Here is a 20,228-nt window from a genome sequence, read left to right on the forward strand (position 1 = left end):
TGCTGTACAGCGCCATGCTGCTAAAGCTCTTTATTTATTTATTTGTTTTAAAAGACATTTTCGAGACATTCTGACACACATGGAGGGAGGGGGGGGGGGGAATACACTGAAGCATTTTATGCAAATTTACATAAAATATCTCCGGCTCACCTCACGTGGATTTTTTTAAGGCACAAGATAAATTAAGAAGATGGAGAAAAACAAAACCGCCTTTTTCAGACCCATAGGCAACATTTTCAAAGTCAATGATGAAAAAATATTAAAATTAAAAAAAAAATATTGAAAAAAAATCACAGAAAAGTTAAGAGGATGACAGGTTGGATACACAAATAAAAAAACATTAAAAATATATTAAAAAAAATATGCAGAACGGCACAGTTAACATACAGTTTACATACAGATACAGTATTATGGTAAATACACTTGATTGGTGAACACAAGGCAAATGTCACACTAGCCTCCTTAGTATCAACACTGAAGTTGCAGCTCTTTGGCATGGCATTGATAACATATGCATTTAGTTGATGTCTTTACCAGCCCTGCGTTCCAAATCGCATACTATCTACTATTTAGTTTGGTAGAAAAAAAGATTTAGGATGTCCCGATTATTGTGGCCAGATTTAGGATGGTTAGAAGTACCCGGATGTCCTACTTCATGCGGCCAAGATTGTTAGTGTTGAAAACAGCATCCTATTTGGGCGATTCTGACCCACAATCCAGTGCGCACCTGAAGTGACGTCACATCGACGGAGCCTCCGTATGAACACAAACGGGGATGCGACGGATATTAAAGCAAGAGGCAAGATCAAGGCGCAATGATGATGACATAAATAAGTAAAAGTATGTCCCAATAGTATGCCTACTGCATCCTAACTAGATTATTTTTATCGTCGGATGTAGTATGTAGAATAAAAAAAAAAGAGTACGCGATTAGGAATGCAGGGCAAGATTGATATATTCCGTGTATTTGTGAATGATACAAATCCCCTCCGAGCGACAGCTGTTATGTCAAAGCAGTATTTTAATATGATGTGCGTGAAAAATAATGTATATGTAATATAATATGTACATAAAACTAAAAAACAAAGAAATTATGTCAATGTAATTTTTAAACCAACCGTGTATTGCCTCCGACTAATGCATATGTTAGGTGTAAAACTCAACAGCAAATAAGACACAAAATTGACACTTAAAAGGTAAGACTTATGTTGATTGTGAGATTGTATAACGTGATACACTGAACAAATGAAAAGGTTAGGAGAACCTCTTTCTGGACTAGATATTTTGAGTTTGTTTGTACTTATGAAAGATACATTTTCATCACATAAGAATGATAAGTTATCTCAACAAAAAGATAATGAGTTGGCTCAAATCTAAGCAGTTGTCCTTAACACTTTTACACAGTTTTGGTTTTAGCCCCGAAACTTAAAAATCTAGAGCAGACAGTCAGCCTTGAAATTTTGAGTTTTCCTAGAGACAGAGAAAATAAACCAGCCCTTCTATAAGCGCTATTGATTGTGAGAGTTTATATTGTGATAAACTGTAAAAATCTAAAAGTTAAGAGTCTTATTTTGAAGGCAAGTGTCTGCAATAGTTTTTTTTTTTGTTTTTTTTTGCGTAGGAGGCTTGAAGAAAAATTCTCAAGAACAAAAGAAAACTGCCTAAATTTAAACCTGCAGTGTGTAGAATTTTGGGTTTTATTTCCTAGCAGATTTTGCAGAAAGTAATTATAAAATCCATAAGTACATTTAATTTAGTGCATAATAGCTGACATTTTTTTTTTGAATTATAATTTTTTCCTTAGAAAGGGTCTCATATATGTCCATATTTCTGCATATTTTGGACCAAGGCCTAGTGCCACCATCTTGAAAGTGTCATAGTTGGAATGTCATCAGGTGCATTGTTTAAAATTTAGAATTGTTCATGTCCTTGAAGGCCACTGTAGCTTCTGTTATTATTCAAAAGGGTTGGGGTTACCCAGGGAGCGTTGCATTCTAGAACTTTCTAGAACTTACTTGATGATGTCATATTACACACTGCACCTTTAAGCCAAATAATTAGATTTTGTTGAGAAATAACCTAGTGAAGACAGTTGCCTTTTTAGAGAAGTACATTTTTCCTCACTTTTATATTTTTAACAGTGTATCAACCACAACTGTGAGACAGTGGAAATAAACCAGGCCCTCTGTAAGTGAAAAAAAAAAAACATTGTCCCTACTTTTCTCACCTTTCAAAGCCACTATTTGTAGACATTTAATTCTGTAATTAAATAATTATTAATTTACAAATGGTAAACAATGGCTGATTCCAATTAAAAGGCCAACATGGTGAATTAATGTGGACATATTTTATACATTAGTGATATAATTTAACAACACCATAGTGAAAGTAAGTGAAAGAAAAGTTTGAATATATGAACATGTCAGTTGTGTAATTAAATTAGAGAAAAAAATTACTTTTTCATGTTATTCTATTTTTTATGATATTCAAAAAAAAAAAAAAAATCGGATACATAGAAGTGATTTTTATTAATATTGCCACAGGAAGGCACCAAAGTGGATAATTTGTGTGTCTAGAAAAAAAAATCTAGAATAGTGGCTTTACATAAATGGAGAAAATGTATGTCATGGTTTATTTTTATTTCAAACTACTCCTTTTAAAAATGGTCATTTATATTATATCAAGACTTGACACTTCGATTTTGTGTATTTGTTAATGTAAAAATGATGACCTGCTAAAATAGACATTATTCTGCTTATGGACATGTATTGATAAAGCTGAATGTTTAAATTATACGATCCCTAATAGATGTATTTATTTTTAAAACACACAAATGTGCAAATATTAATAAAAAAAAAAACACTTAACAATGGCCTTATTTCAATGTAACAACAACTGTTTGAATATATGGGAAAAAAAACTTAAACTATATACAGCTCTGGAAAAAAATTAAGAGACCAGTCTGTTTTTTCAGACTGGTCTCTTAATTTTCTTCAATCTTCATCTCTACATAACGTATTGAAAATGCTCTTTAATGACAAAACATATATTGGAATTTGGTAGAAATGTTGTCTGTAGTTTATATTATAAAACCAAAATGTTCACTCTACTCAAACATATGCCTTTAAATAGTAAAACGAAGAGACAATGAACATTTGGAGTGGTCTCTTAAATTTATTCCAGAGCTGTGTATATTTATAGCTCTTTTAAATTTGGCTAATACACACTATTTCTACAGTGTTATAAAACCAGGGCAAAGCTGCGTTACCAAAAAACCCACAAGTGTTAAAAACAAATTGAATACTTTCTTGTGACTTTGGTGGCATAATCTTTCCCCTCTACCTCAGAAACTTTGCCCAGAATGTTTTTTTTTGCATTAAGAAAAAACAAATCTAAAATAAAATTATAAAATCAATCGTTTGGCCACGTTTTTAGACCTAACCACACCTCCTATCTTATCTTATATCTAGAATAAATCGTCAGCATTATTTGAATATATATTTACAATCCTGTACATCCTCGTTTGTTACCCAAAACTCCAGCAACAAAATAATTGGATAGTTTTTTCGTCTATAGTTATGGAATATATACTTTCCGAAGCGGTACGTTATGTTATATTTAGTATTCTACACATGGTATATCTCCCTTTAGTATCTATCAGCCATTCACTTCTTAAAGGGGAGGTTTTTTGCCTGCGACTGCCATGATTAAATGAATGCCTCAAGCTGATTTTTCTGTTTAAAAGGTGCTCCGAGGAACTATTAGTTTGTGTTAATTCTAGCGCCCCCGTTTGGTTAAAAGCGGTAGTGTTTTTACTACACCAGCTGTTGTTCCTGGGTGAGCGTATACCCATGACAAAGGCATTAAAAGAAAAACTATATAGAAATAGCATTCTTTTCACTGATGATGGTCTCGTTTGCTGTTACATGTGATTTATGATCATCAGAGGAAAAAATTAGACTTTCAGAAATATTTAAAAAGTTCCTCGTAGCTACTTTAAACTTTTTTCCACAAGTTATAAGTCATTATTGAAATTTTAACAAAATAAAAGAATAAAAAGCCGTACTGGTGGAAGTGTGTAAAGTGGAAGTGTGGTGATATGATTGTGATGGTAACCGTGGTGATGGTAACCGTGGTGATGGTCTATAGCTGGTGAGCACGCCCGTCTTCACTCAGCTCATACCTGCAATGGGAGAAAAATAAAAAGGCTTTTATTTTGAAAAAAAAATCTGATTAATAAATTCAAAAACTGAGTAAGTTTGAGTATAAGGCTGTGTTCGAAAAAAGCCCTACTAACGTCCTACTCATACTAAAAGCCCTGCAAACGTCCTACTCATACTAACGTCTTACTCATACTAAAAGCCTACCATTGTGTCCAGCCCTTCGTGATATCCTCATGGGTCAAATCCACCAGAACCTGATGAAAAAAATAATAATTGTTGAATTTAAAGATAATTACATATTGTGTATGAGTTCAAACTAATTAACTATACTTACAAAATGTACATTGGTAAAATAATTGGTAAAAATAATTATTGTTTATTTATTCTATACTATCTTTTTCTTTTTCTTAACTTGTTCGAAATAAAAAAAATGTCAACTCGACTCCCTACCTTTCCCAGAAGGCCTTTGTGTTTGGACAGCAGCCCTCCTCCGTTCTTCACGGCCACATCGAGGGTCCGTCTGTGAAGCTCAACCAGGGAAACCGTGAACTCAAACCTGGACAGACAGAGAGGAGAGGGGAGACACAAGGTACAATTATCTATATTTATAAATTAAAGGCAAGGCAGATTTATCTCTATAGCACTTCTTTTTTTTTTTTTTTTTTTTTTAAACAACAACATAGAAAACAAACATGTGCACCATCTTCTGAACAGAAATGAACTCAAAGCTAAAGCAGACAGAGAGGAGAGGAGACACACAAGGTATAATTAGCTATTAAAATCACTTTGAATTGCCTTGTTGTGTCTAAATTGTTATTTGGGGCGTTTTGTTTTTTGAACAACATATTTTAAGAACACAAATGAACTCAAACCTGAACCAGACAGAGAGAGGTACATTTATCTATTAAAATCAAATCAAACTTTATTTAAGGAGTAGGTGGTGTAGTGGATAGAGCGTGTACCATATTGGCTCCGACCTTCGTTGCAGTGGTTGCGGGTTCAAATCCGACCCGTGGACCTTTACTGCATGTCATTCATTCCCCCCCCCCTCTCTCTCTGTCTCCCCATTTCAACTCTGTACTATCTAATAAAGCTTGAAAATGACAAAAAATATCTTAAAAAATAAAATAAAACTGAAATCCTAGCATGTGTACTCACGTCTGGTCGAAGGTGGGGTTGAGTGTTTTCTTGTAGGTGTGAGTTTTCCTGCGTCCGGAGCGTCGTTTGTCTGGCTGCAGGTACAGGCGCACGTACGGGTCTGAACCGTGGTCTGTGAACGCTATCAGGTTTCTGTGGAGGGAGGAAAAGAAATGGATAGACTTAAGAATAGATGCGTAATTTTGAGGGGGCGCCCTCAGTTGGTAGGACGTCCCCCCCATGGGCCTCGGCCAGCAGCGGACCCGGGTTCGATTCCAGCCTGCGGTCATTCTCTGCATGTCACTCCCCTCTCTGCCCCATTTCAACTCTGTCTCTACACTATCAATAAAGCATAAAAATGCCAAAAAAACATCTTTAAAAAAATAAAAAAATAATAGATGTGTGATTCGGCAAATATCTAACTATACCTTACTTACCTAATAAGTGCCGAAACGTTGCTATTTATTAAATTTTATTGCAAGAAAGACAGTGAGGGGAAGAAATGTATAAACTTAAAGGTGCTCCGAACTTAAAGGTGCTCCGGACATTCAGTTTGTCTTTATTCTAGCACCCCCCCTTTGGACTAAAGCGGTAGTGTTTTTACCACGCCAGCTGTTGTTCCTGGGTGAGCGTATACCCATGACAAAGGCATTTAGAAAAACTATATAGAAATAGCATTCTTTGCACTAATGGTCTCGTTTGCTGTTACATGTAATTTATGATCAGAGGAAAGAGGAGACTGTTTCAGAAATATTTAAAAGTTCCTTGTAGCATCTTTAAGAATAGATGTGTAACTTGGCAATATCTAATTATTCCTTACTAACCGTAATAGACAGACAAACCTATGAAGGTCCAGTACTGAAATGTTGCTATTTATTAAATTGTTTTGCAAGAAAGACAGTGAACGGGAATTCACTTATTTGTTGAAATATCTGAATGTGCTGGTGGTTTACCTGCAGCTGTGAACGACCACGATGAGTTTGTTCCTCTGTGAACTGTGTCTGACCGTCAGCTGGACTTCACCAAGAGGGAAGTGACTGGGACCTGAACCACTACAGGGGGGGGAGAGAGAGAGGGACAGACAGACAAACAGACACAGACAGACAGACAGACAGACAGACAGATACACACAAAGAACACAAGAGAGAGAGAAAGAATTACATGAAGGGTTAATCAGACTTTTCTTGTAATTATTTTAGGTTTCTTGTTTTTGGCCAACCTACTTTCCACACACACACACACACACACACACACACACACACACACACACACACACACACACACACACACACACACACACACACACACACACACACACACACACACACACACACACACACACACACACACACACACACACACACACACACACACACACACACACACACACACACACACACACACACACACACAAATAAATAGCCAAAATACAGTGTAATAATCAACTGATTGATTGTTGACATACTTCTGCAGCTGCTGCAGCCTCATGTTCAGCTCCTGGGCGGCGTACGGGTTCGAAATATCCGACGCGATACTCGGCGTTGGCTCTTTGAATCCAGCCAGGTACTGCTGCGAGCCGGATATGGCCAGATTCGAAGCACTTCTCCCGGACTCCGCTAGACTGTTACCACCCCCACCACCCCCACCTCCACCAAAACCTCCATAACCACCTCCACTGGACCCCCCTCCTGCCGCTCCTACACCCAGGTTTTGGTCACTGTTTCCTGGGGACCTCAAGGGCTCGTTGTTGGCCTCTCTCCGCCGGTTCAACACATCTTGGGCGGACGTAGAGCCAGCTCGAGGGTAGCCGGATGTGGAGGTTGATGGGGTGGATGTGGAGGAGGGTCTTGGGGAGGAAGAGGAGGCGGGAATGGGCTGTGATGGCTGGGAGGAAGAGGAAGGGGCATTGGGGTTGGGTTTGGGGTTGGATGAGTTTCCCTTGGGGACTTGAACTGAAGACGCGCCGGATTCGGGCGATGTGGAGGCGCCTTTGTCCACATGACACAAAACCTGGAATTATACATGTGAGAATAAGAAGAACAAAATTAGAAAATAGTTGAAAAAATACAAATATATTACATTTAGATTTTTTTTTAAACGTTTGTGTTCATTCTGGTTAAACGACAATATCTCAAACCACAGCGGACACTTTACAACCAAATTTGGAATTAAAAAAAAAAAATTAAAATCTTTGAAGGGAAAGTTACCTCAAGCATTCCCTGCAACACTTGCAGACTTTACTACCTTGTTCTTTTAAAGCGAGGCACTGCTTTGTTATTTTCTAGCACTGGTCAATTTTGATATTTGTCTAATTTGCTTCATACTAGTATAAATCAAAGGTCCAAAATGTACATTTAGGTGTTTATTTGACTAAACCTTGTCTGTTTGCGTCTGTATATTTCTCCAATACAACCATCTTTAACGGACATTACCTCAACATCAAGTTTTTTTTTTATCAATACTCTAAACCAAAAAATCTCAACTTCTAAAGCACTTACATAAGCCACACTTTCCATAATCATTCTTAGCACTATCCTGAAGGTTATTACAGAAGGATTTGTTCATACGTTGTTAACTGTCTGATGTATTGATACATGTATAATCATGTGAATGCATGGCTCTCCTACACTGAGAGCCATCTTCATCTTGATACAACCATCTTAATAATCTCAATATTATTTTTTTTCGGGGGGAGCCTTTAGCTCAGTTGGTAAGGCATTCCCCTTCCCGGGCCGGGCCCAGCAGCAGACCCGGGTTCGATTCCCACCCGCGGTCGTTCTCTGCATGTCACTCCCCTCTCTGCCCCATTTCACCTCTGTCTCTCTGCATTATCAATAAAGCATAAAAATGCCCAAAAATATCTTAAAAAAAAAAAACCTCTAAAGCACTAACATCAACTGAACTTTGCATTACCATTCTTAGCACTATTGTTCATAGTGGTGTAGTGGATAGAGTGCGTATCATATCGGCTACGGCCTTCGTTGCAGTGGTCGTGGGTTCAAATCCGACCCGTGGACCTTTACTGCAGGTCACCCCCCCCCTCTCTCTCTCTCTCTCTCTCTGTCTCTCTCTCTCTCTCTCTGTCTCTCTCTCTCTCTCTCTCTCTCTCTCTCTCTCTCTCTCTCTCTCTCTGTCTCTCTCTCTCTGTCTCCCCATTTCAACTATGTACTGTCTAATAAAGCTTGAAAATGCCCAAAAAAAACAATCTTTAAAAAAAAAAATGTCCGTCCTACCCTGAGAGACATCTTCATCTTGAGGGTGCAGGAGGGTCCAGAGTTCTTGAGAGGAAAGCGTTGGTTGAGGGTCATGTCTTCAGCCTCCAGCAGACGAGAGAGAGGCACCGTCAACGTCCCCAAAGAACACTCATGCTTCTCATCCTTCACCTGAGACACAGACACAGACAGACAGACAGACAGACACACAGACAGACAGACAGACAGACAGACAGACAGACAGACACACACAGTATCATATGTATTACATTTTCTATCAAACTATTTTCAAGGTTGCTGTCTTTTTGCGATAATTCCCTTAAAAAAAACAATCAATAATTATTTTTCCCTTATAAAAAAATAAATCTCTTGTCTGCTAATAGAACAGTATTTAAAAATGATAGGAAATCCTTTTTATAATTCACAGAGAATACTTTTTTCGGGCCACATGGTTATGAAAATTTACTGTGTATACTGTATATTCAACCACAAAGTTGCCACACGAGGACAAAATATCCCAGAATTCACAGCTCATAAACACAGGACTGTAGCAGCAGTGAAATACATATCTGTACCAATATATCCCTGATTTGAATGCTTATAAACTCCATACCTCCACTTCCAGCTCCTGGCTCTTGGGGTTGTGTATGAGGAAAGTGAAAGCTTCCTCCCACACCGGCTCATTGGTCTTATATCTGGTCTGGAAACAGAAAGAAAGTGTCGAGGTAATGTTGGTTTAAACCTGCAGTGTGTAGAATTTTGGGTTTTATTTCCTAGCAGATTTTGTAGAAAGTAATTATAATATCCATAAGTATATTTAATTTGGTGCATAATAGCTGAAAAAAAAAATGTAATTATTTTTTTCCCCCCTTAGAAAGGGTCTCATATATGTCCATATTTCTGCATATTTTGGACCAAGGCCTAGTGCCGCCATCTTGAAAGTGTCATAGTTGGAATGTCATCAGGTGCATTGTTTAAAATTTAGAATTGTTCTTGTCCTTGAAGGCCACTGTAGCTTCTGTTATTATTCAAAAGGGTTGGGGTTACCCAGGGAGCGTTGCATTCTAGAACTTTCTTGATGATGTCATATTACACACTGCACCTTTAACACAGTATCAATCCTAAGAACAATGCACTATGTTTTACTTTATGTAATCATCAGCACACAACAAAGAAATGGAAATGTCATGAATATATAAATCAATTTGATATTCCTTAAATGTACGCTAATCCAACAAGTTGCAGAATTCAATTTGCTAATTTGTTTGGAATGAAAGCACATTCATTTGCTGTCTCTAAATACTGAACAGCTTCAGTAGAAATGTGACAAAAAGTGTTCTGGATTACAATCACCTAGTATGCCTTTAATTACACAAGCGCGTGTGTGTGTGTGTGTGTGTGTGTGTGTGTGTGTGTGTGTGTGTGTGTGTGTGTGTGTGTGTGTGTGTGCATGTGTGTGTGTGTGTGCGTGTGTGTGTGTGTGTCTCACCTTGCTGTCAAAGGTCTTGTGTCCAACTCTGAACTGGACTTGTGGACTCGGATCGCTCGTCACTTTCTTACCGGACTGAAGAAGAAATAAAACAGTTTCTTACAAAATTCAAAACATAACAATGGTTAGCGTCGCTTGAAATAGCTACGTTAGCTTTAATTACACTTAGAAATTCAACTCAAAGACAAGAATATCTTTAACTTTTTAACATAAAAAGCTATTTTTTTAAGTGTTAAAAAGATTTATCAATCAGTTTTTTTACACAATTCAATACATAACAAGGCGTGTGCTAGCTACGTTAGCTTTTCCTACACCTAGGAATTGTACTCTTAGACAATGATATGTTTAACTTTTTTAAATAAAAAGCAGTATTTAAAAAGTGTAAAAAAGATTGAGCAAATTGAGCAAAAGGAGTCGATAACTCACTCAATTTAACTCAGCTAATCTATTTTAGCATTTTTTATAATGAAGTAAACCGAATAAAACATGCATTTAGTCACTAGAAAGCATCTAAAATGTGTATCATACTGTTACATGTTTTAAAACAACAGGGCATGTAGCTTAACAGTATGTTTTGAGCGTTCAAAATCAGCATTTTCAGCTCATTTTTGGGGCATGTAATATCAAATCTTTACCATGATACCAAACTAGCCAATGCTACGTGAACACATTTAAGCAGTTGATGGCAAAATGTGCTGTGGTTTTTTTCCATGGTAAAGAATTAAGATAAAAGTGAAGAAAATCAGGTAAGTAACCCAACACCATATCAGTTTGATTAGGAAGGTTTCAGAATCAAGTTTGAATGTTAAACAATGTTGTTATTATAACACACATTGTTAGACGTGGTTTTAGTGGACACACACGATTAGTGGAGTTTGTTAATGATTTGACAACAAGTGGGAAAGGTTGAGTAACTTACTGATCAAGGTTTAGGTAACGGAAATCGGCCACTGATACTAAGTGATTTGTAATTCTGTTCAGACATGATTTAATAAGCTAGAACGGAGAATTTTTGAAGTTTAAAATGCATTCCCTGATATTTTAACAGCGTCACAAGTTCATTTTTTGTATGTGAAAAGTCTAACTGCATAGCCTGTACCTTTCGCAATAATTTAACCAACTAAGTCAGTTACGAATATACACTCACCGGCCACTTTATTAGGTACAGAGGTTACATTTCTTGTTAACACATATAACTTATCAGCCAATCACATTACTCAGACCAACCCGTCTGGCACCATCAACATTGCCACGTTCAAAGTCACTTAAACCCCCTTCCTTCCCCATTCTGTTGCTCGGTTTGAACCATAGATAAATAATCTGGATGTAGCATCCGGGCTGACCTCAGTTATTCACACGGCGTCCAATAATCCTGGTTTGTGCGCGTCGCCATCTTGCCGAAAAGGGGAATCGACGTCACGTCGGGGGGAAGGAGATAGCTGACGTATACCTCCGAGGCAAAGTGAGGGACAACGGGCGGAGAGCTGTCACTCAAGAGATCGCGCCAATACATTTTAACCTCCAAAAGAATAAAAACTAGCGTGGGCCAAAAAAATTCATCCCCCTCAGTGTTGTCATGGAGATATGACCTATACATACAGACTAAAATGGTTTCGTGGCCCAGGCTGTAAATAGGTTTAATAAGACTTTGAAAATGGCCTGTCTAACAAGTGAGTCAAAGAAAAACTGCTCGTCTTGGCACCACGCCCCAGTGGCACTTTCTGGTTACTACAGTTGTAGGTCACTTCCTTATTGGATGCCGGTAAAAATCGCTGAGGTTGGGGCTTGGTTTGAACTTCAGCACGTTGTCTTGACCACGTCTAAATGCCTAAATGCATTGAGTTGCTGCCATGTGATTGGCTGATTAGCTATTTGTTTTTACAACCAATTGAACAGGTGTACCTAATAAAGTGGCCGGTGAGTGTATATATACTTTTGTCTGTCTGTGTAGTATAAATATGAGTCGACTGTATGTAGTAGATACGCCTGTTTGAACATATGATGTCGTTGTATTTCCTTAGCAACCCTGCGCTATGGTGATGTATCGTGGTTACCGTGTGGTTACCTTGATGGCCTTACTGACCGCGCCTTTCTTCAGCCCCGATTGGTTGAACTCTAACGGATTGCGCTTTGATTTTCACCAGGGAACAAGGCAGGAGAGAACACACACACACACACACACACACACACAGACACACACACACACACACACACACACACAGGCACACACACACACAGACAGGCAAACGTACACACAGGCAGTCACACAGGCAGTCACACACACACACACACACACACACACACACACACACACACACACACACACACACACACACACAGGCACACACACAGGCACACACACGCGCACCCACACGCACACACACCCAAGCAGGTTATTAGGGAGAACCAGAGCCATGCAGGGCCAAGGGTTAACACAACCCAGATGAGACAGACAGGGAGACAACAAGATGATCACATGGTTAATGTTATTCCACCAATTAAACACACAGACATGAAATCACAACTAGAGTCCAAACAACACTGGATTGATCAGGCAGATATTGGTATTTCTTTTAAATAAAAAATTGCTAAACAGATTAAAAACTATATTTTCTGTTTACATAAAGCTATGATTTGGCGATGAAAATTTATCTTCGTCCATAGGAACTTTTATTTTGTGTTCATTCTAGCGCCCCCCTTTGGACAAAAGCAGTAGTGTTTTTACTACACCAGCTGTTATTCCTGGGTGAGCGTATACCCATGACAAAGACACTAAGAAAAACTACACAAAAATAGAATTATTTGCACTGATGGTGACTCGTTTGCTGTTACATGTAATTTATGATCATCAGAGGAAAAAAATTAGACTGTTTCAGAAATATTTAAAAGTTCCTCGTAGCGCCTTTTAATGCCAATATCTGCCATGAAGCCATCCCAGCTAAAACGTATTGTTTGGACTCTAGTGAAAGCACCACAGGTTAGATGGGAGTCACCGACATGGAGAGAGAATTATGGAGGTATCAGAGGAAAAAAATCATGTGAGGAGAAGCGGGTTCAAGTTGTGATGATAATCGGGCGACATTAATATATAATATATTTATAATACATATATATGTGTATGGGAATGAATCCATTGATATTGAAGACCTTATCTCTTGCAGAAGATCATGGTCACTCCCACACCAACACATTCCCATTCAAAATACATTGAAATGGCGTTTAAATTTATTTTTGACCATCAAAGGCAAAGATCAAATAAGTAATGTAGAGATGAAGATTCAAGAAAAAGTTCAGACTGGTCTCTACATTTTTTTCCGGAGCTGTATGTTTGTCTCCGGGAACAAATGTCTTGGTAGAAAGTCTGTGCATTTCTTTAAAATATATTAAAAAATACTTCATGGGGCGGTTAGTTAGGGGTGAACTGCCAAAGAGAAGCCTTTTTCAGACTAGACTAACATATTGACTTTGTCTACATGCACAGCAAAGATCCCAATATTAACCTGGTTAATATATGTAGATTTTTTTGGGCAATTTTGGCGATTATGGACCTTAATTGTAATATGTTGTGCATGTAAACATTTCCATACACAATGGGTCTTGTACATGAAGGATGGCATATGGGAAAGCAATCCACAGCGAATTCACCCTCCCTGCTATAACTGTCCAAGACATGCTCATAGGCTCAAGACTAAAGACTTAAATCTGGGTGACAAATGCATTCATATTTTTTATAATAATAGCACACACATATAATGCACTATTGATTAATGTTCCCTTTTAATATTGTATACCTCTGTTACAGCCATTCTACATGGTAATCTAAATCGCTTTCTAATCTTGAATCTTGATGTATTTTCTCTGTTTTTTTTTACCATCTCTTAAATGCAATTTCTAATGTCTAATCTTGATGTATTTTATGTCCCTGTATTTTTTGCTTCCTGCCTCCATGCCTAAAATGCAATCTGAAAGGCATCACCATAACTTCTCTTAGCACAAAGAAACGAGTGCCATCAATACAGACAATGAGCTCTGGCTATGGGCTCAGTTGTATTGGAAACACTACTATACCATTAAAACAACCCCATCTGGTCAAAGTAGATTAGTGGAAATAATGTGGAATTTGTCAATTTATCCTGTGAAATCAACAACTTCTATTGAGTTGGAATACAAGAGGAGGAAGAAGCCTGTTTAATAGTATTGAAATAGAATTCCTCAACGTTGTTTGATAGTTTTTTTCTGGGCATTGTCATGTTGCTGAGCTTTGTAATCAGTCAAACTCCAAGTAACATCAATAACAAATAATGATATTTATAGGGTTGCACAATTAATAGAAAAATAATCGAATTTCACAATATGACCTACTGCAATTTTCAAATCGCAGGATTATGCAATATTTGCTAAAGGATGTGTATATACAGCACTGGAAAAAATGAAGAGACCACTCCAAATGCTCAGTGTCTCTCGTTTTACTATTTATAGGCATATGTTTGAGTAGAATGAACATTTTGGTTTTATACTATAAACTACTGACAACATTTCTACCAAATTCCAATACATGTTTTGTCATTAAAGAGCTTTTTCAATAAGTAATGTAGAGATGAAGGTTTGAGAAAAATCCAGACTGGTGTCTTAATTGTTTCCGGAGCTGTATGTGTGGCCAAATAGCATTTTAAATCAGATATTGACATGCTGCAGAAGTGTCTTGCCTACACATCTAATTCTACAGACTTAAAGGAATACTTCACCCATACGGAACCAGCGTTCTATCATTATAAAATCACTATTATAATATAATTTCTTCCCTCAGTCTTCCCTTAGTCTTCCCTTGGCCCAGCTGTCCTGTTAATCCTGGCCCTTACTGTGATGTCACAAGAAGGGAAATGTAGGGTTAGACAGTGAGACCATAAAACACTCTTTCTGCCTTTTCTCAGGCTAAAATGATCCGATTTAATTTTTTTTTGCACATTTATACTAAATAGGATCTCCGAGTTCAATACACCTTCATATTCCAACCGGTGAAGTAGGCCTTTAAGAAAAAAAATTTGTATTTGGTATAAATTCCCCAAAAAATCACACCATAATCTTGTAAATAGGTTTTTAGATAAAAATGTGAATAATGAAGTAATATTGCATATCATATTGCAATCGCAAAATCAGTCACAATAATCACAACTAGATATTTTTTCCCAAATTGTGCAGCCCTAATATTAATGAGTTGAACTCATGCACTAGTAGTAAGGAGGAGTCATGCTTGTCAAACAGCAAAACGCTCAAAACTTTGCTTAGAAAATTAAAAAATATTACAAGCAAACGTCACTAAAAGCAAAACACAACGTCTAGCTGTTTTAATCAAACCACGGCATCAGCTAAAACAAAACAACCTCTTGCGTAGGTAAATCACACCTTAGCGTTGGTATAAACTAAACTAAAGATGCAGTTAACAGGCCGACAGACTCACAAACAGCGTCCGATAAAGCGAGGCAGTGTTTTCACAGAACACCAGCCCGGCCGCGCGCCGCTCCTTTAAGTAGCCGGAGCCCAGGTTCCCCTCGAAGACGCTCTTTATACGGACAGCAAGTGAAAGAAAGGAAGATAGAAGAAAAGCAGGATGAAAAGAGCAAGAAAAAGCCTACGCTGTGTTTGAAAAGCCCGACTAACGTTCCACTCATACTAACGTCCTATTCATACTAATGTCCTACTCATACTAACGTCCAACTCATACTAAAGCCCTAATAACGTCCTACTCATACTAATGTCTTACTCATACTAAAAGCCCTAATAACATCCTACTCGTACTAAAAGCCCTACTAACGTTCTACTCATACTAACGTCCTACTAACGTCCTACTCATACGAAAAGCCCTACTAACGTCCTCCCTCCTACATACTCAACATATACAGTATATACTACATACTGTCTACTTGAGAAGACAGTATGCATTGAGTATTGAGTCTACTTGGTTAAGGTGGAGCTTATTTTGAACTGTTTTCGAATTATAATCGGACTGCGTCTACATAATTCATTATTATTTGATTTGTCTTCTGTCTACTTTTAAGAGAAAATTGAGAAGAAAGCAGAAAAGTTCAGAAAAGTGGAAAAGCCCAACACAGACATATACTGTACACTGGCATAGGAACTAAATCCAGAAGGATACACAAGCCCTACATAACTATCATCTTTATTTTAATTTAAATTTTTTGTTTTATATTTGTTTAGTTCTTGTTGTTTGATTTGTTGTGATGGTGCAGGTGTGTGTGTGTGTGTGTGTGTGTGTGTGTGTGTGTGTGTTTGTGTTGTAAAAAACAAAACAAAAACTACACTAAATATATTGTGAAAAAAATCTGCCTCCAAACGTCCTTATGATAATCTGCTTTGCCGAAAAAAAAGCCTGTGAAGGAAAACTGAAGTCCGTGATTCCAGACGGCGGTGCACACATAGACGTGTAGTGTGCACTTAAGCCTGCGATGAACCTGTAAACATTTCTCCCATTGCATTCTGGGTAGTGCCAGCGAAACCAGACTGACTTACCGGTAAGTTTCTGGCTGAATCCAGAAACACAACGAGCAGAGCTGAGGAGAGGCCGTCGTTGGACTGACCGCGGTCCGCTTTGATGCTGTGGAGAACCTGGGACGCGGGAAAGATTGTTACAAAGTTAGTTTTATTTTTAAGATATTTATTTTTTGCATTATTTCTTATTGGACAGAAAAAAATAAATTATAATAAAAAATAAATTGTTACAATGTTTATTTTTTGTATTTTTTTTTTTTTTTTTTAGAATTTTTTCTTTATTAGAAAGATTTGGAGAGACAGAGTTGAAATGTGTCAGAGAGGGGAATGACATGCAGAGAACGACCCGGGCTGGATTCTAACCCGGGTCTGCTGTGAAGAGGACTGAGACTCTATGAGGGGGTGGGGGGGGTCTCTAACCACTACACCACGAGCGCCCCCCCCCCCCCCCGGCCCCCACCCCCATCCTACAAAGTTAGTTTTTGAATTACAAAAAAAAAAAAAAAAAAAAAAATGGATAAGGACAATCTTTAGTTTTTGGTAAAATTGGTCCTATTAGGCTTCATGCAAGAATATGGAACAAGAAAAAAAAATAGATAAAGATAAATATATTTTTTTTTAAATGAAAGTTCATCGCATTTGTATGAAGAATAAATAAGAGTGACAGGACAAGTTTTTTTTTCAAATTTTGATTTGATTTTTGCAGATTTTTTTGTCACAGCCAATATTGATGGTTACAGCCTTGCAACAAATGAATACAGTGCAAGGAGAGGCAGTCATCTAAATCATTGGTGGTAGAAATGTTGTCAGTAATGTTCATTCTACTCAAACATTTGCCTATAAATAGTAAAACGAGAGACCCTGAACATTTGGACTGGTCTCTTAATTTTTTCCAGAGCTGTATGTGTGTATATGTATTTATCACAACATAAAATTGATGCTAGATGGTACATTTAAATCTAAAGCCTTCAGTTAACTATCTTAAATCTGCCAAACTCTACCTGTAACTGTTTTAATTAGGCTATATTGTACTTTCACCCATTTCATTTTAATTGCTGCCACTCTTCACCACTGTGTAAATGTTTCAATTGTTTTTCTCTTCACCTGTTGTTGTGTATTTGCATTGAATATTGTTTATGTATTGTTGTTTTTCCTTTGAATTTGTTTGATCTCGACGTCATTGTAAATGAGGGTCACCCCTCAATTGGTCTCTCGAGGATAAATAAAAGTTAAATGAAATAAATGAAATTAAATACCTGGTCCAGTTTGTCCGGTGTGGGCAGCAGAGATAACCACTCTAGTTTCAGGTGAAGCTTCCCAGTGGCCACGTCCTCCAGAGCAAACCACTGAAACACAAACACATTATACCGGTTAATATCAATATGAGACGATTGGACAGTTTTCCCTTTTATTGTGCAAACGTCCACTTAAAAAGGTGCTCTAAAGAACTTTTAGCTTTTGTTCATTCTTGCTGGCCCCCTTTGGACAGAAAGCGGTAGTGTTTTTACTATACGCCAGTACAGGGGTCACCAACACAGTGCCCGCGGGAACCAGGTAGCCCGCAAGGAGCATATGAGGCGCCCGCAGGCCTGTTCTAAAAATAGTATAATAATCTGTTTCCCACCTTTTTTAAGTCATTGTTGATCATTATTGTGAGAAATCATTAACATGATCAGTGTCTTCACATAGATGAATATCATTAATCATTAATAATAATATATAACTAAAGGCAAACTGAGCAAATGTGTTATTTCAGAAGAGTGTATCAAACTGGGTGCCCTTCGTATGACTCAATACCCATGAAGTAGCCCTCAGGTTCAAAAAGGTAGGTGACCCCTGCGCCAGTATAACCCACTATACCGAGTGATGTTGGACTCTCATATCAGCGCTCATTCAGAACGCATGGAATGTCTCTCGTCCAATCAAATCACTCGGTCAGAACCAACTGCTGTAAAAAAATATATATACAAGATGAAGAGATGTGGATTACCTCGTCGACCTTCTGCTCCTTGCTCAGCTCCGCCATGTCGATGATCAGACTGAAACAAGTTACAAACACAAGGAAACATTAACCGGGGGCTTTATTACACACACACACACACACACACTGACTGACACGCAGTCAAATGCTTACACACACACACACTCACTCACTCAATGACTGACACGCAGTCAAATGCTTAGACACACACACACACACACACACACACACACACACACACACACACACACACACACACACACACACACACACACACACACACACACACACACACACACACACACACACACACACACACACACACACACACACACACACACACACGCACACACACGCACACACACGCACACACACGCACACACGCACACTCACAGTGAGGTAATGTACTCTTTTAACATGGCACTGAACATCGCTCTAAGAGGCTCTAACTGTCTTTGATGAAATATACATCTACTGCTGCTGCCATCAGGTAAATGGAGTGTGAAATCCTATTACTATTATAGTGGAAACTCTTCTTGACAAATATAAGATATGAAAAGCACAGAATACAGAATATATGAGGCACTTAGCTGGTCCATAAACTTCTGTCTCTGCAGTTATTGTTGTTGCATTATGTACCACTGTCAAACTTTTATCGGCAAAGTGAATATAAAATTTGGAATTTTTATGATTTTTTGAATAGACAGTGTGGAGAGAGACAGAGATGAAATGGGGCAGAGGTAGAGAGGGGAATGACATGCAGAGAACGACCACGGGCTGGATTCTAACCCGGGTCTGCTGTGAAGAGGACTGAGACTCTATGGAGGGGGCTCAGTCCTCCTACTGTAGTTTGGTCTGGCTTTGCGAGACTACTTCACAGCAGACCCGGGTTAGAATCCAGCCCGGGTCGTTCTCTGCATGTCATTCCCCTCTCTCTGACCCATTTCACCTCTGTCTCTCCAAAACTGTCTAACGAAGCAAAAATTAATAAAAATTCCCAAAAAATCAACTTAAGTAAGATTTGATTATATATGTGATCTATTTGTTTATTTGTGTATATGTCTAATTCTTTCTCTCTCAGACGGTGAAACAGATGTGACCCCTACACCACGAGAAACCTCCTAAAATGTTGAATTATTTTGTCTTGAGTGGTGCCAGACAGTGTTCATTTTACCTTCCCAGGTAATCGTCTTTATCAGTGTCTTCATCAAACAGCTCAATGTCCACACTCTTTGCTACGCCATCATACACCAGGGCCTGGGGACACAAATACACACTTTAATATCACCCACACACACACACACACACACACACACACACCTGTCAAAAAATCATCACACACGTTAACATCAATCCATTTAAAATCCATTTTAGTTAAGGCGACACAATGTCATTAAGTTGTATTATAGATAGCTGACGTTGCTTACTTTGTATATGTGCCTTATTGTTATTTATTTAAAAAGTACTTTGAGGAACTTTCAGTTTGTGTTCATTCTAGCGCCCCCCTTTGGACAAAAGCCGTAGTGTTTTTACTACGCCAGCTGTTGTTCCTGGGTGAGCGTATACCCATGACAAAGGCATTAAGAAAAACTATATAAAAATAGCATTCTTTGCACTGATGGTCTCGTTCCCTGTTTCATGTCATTTTTGATCATCAGAGGAAAAATGAGACTGTTTAAGAAATATTAAAAAGGTCCTCGTAGCACCTTTAACAGTCGCTACAATAGTCAAAACACAGT

The 20,228-nt window shown here is 38.1% G+C and overlaps 1 protein-coding gene across 3 annotated transcripts in view; it reads right to left on the bottom strand.

Annotated features, from left to right (window-relative positions):
* The window catches only part of esyt2a (extended synaptotagmin-like protein 2a), a 64,759-nt gene continuing 44,531 nt past the window's right edge, over nucleotides 1–20,228 (bottom strand). For 2 of the 3 annotated variants that reach the window (XM_080033556.1, XM_080033557.1), the window contains exons 11-24: nucleotides 19,664–19,746; nucleotides 18,499–18,547; nucleotides 17,765–17,854; nucleotides 16,530–16,625; nucleotides 12,067–12,129; nucleotides 10,002–10,076; nucleotides 9,126–9,212; nucleotides 8,534–8,683; nucleotides 6,766–7,310; nucleotides 6,254–6,352; nucleotides 5,322–5,453; nucleotides 4,614–4,719; nucleotides 4,368–4,417; nucleotides 1–4,183 (exon numbers count right to left, since the gene is read on the bottom strand). In XM_080033556.1, the coding sequence (XP_079889682.1) occupies nucleotides 4,144–4,183; nucleotides 4,368–4,417; nucleotides 4,614–4,719; nucleotides 5,322–5,453; nucleotides 6,254–6,352; nucleotides 6,766–7,310; nucleotides 8,534–8,683; nucleotides 9,126–9,212; nucleotides 10,002–10,076; nucleotides 12,067–12,129; nucleotides 16,530–16,625; nucleotides 17,765–17,854; nucleotides 18,499–18,547; nucleotides 19,664–19,746 (1,665 nt within the window). In that variant the 3' untranslated portion in view covers nucleotides 1–4,143. The remainder of the gene's footprint in view (nucleotides 4,184–4,367; nucleotides 4,418–4,613; nucleotides 4,720–5,321; nucleotides 5,454–6,253; nucleotides 6,353–6,765; nucleotides 7,311–8,533; nucleotides 8,684–9,125; nucleotides 9,213–10,001; nucleotides 10,077–12,066; nucleotides 12,130–16,529; nucleotides 16,626–17,764; nucleotides 17,855–18,498; nucleotides 18,548–19,663; nucleotides 19,747–20,228) is intronic. The other variant, XM_080033558.1, reaches the window with a different exon arrangement.

Source organism: Ammodytes marinus (genome assembly GCF_949987685.1).
Source record: "Ammodytes marinus genome assembly, chromosome: 9".
Classification (NCBI taxonomy): Eukaryota; Metazoa; Chordata; class Actinopteri; order Uranoscopiformes; family Ammodytidae; genus Ammodytes; species Ammodytes marinus.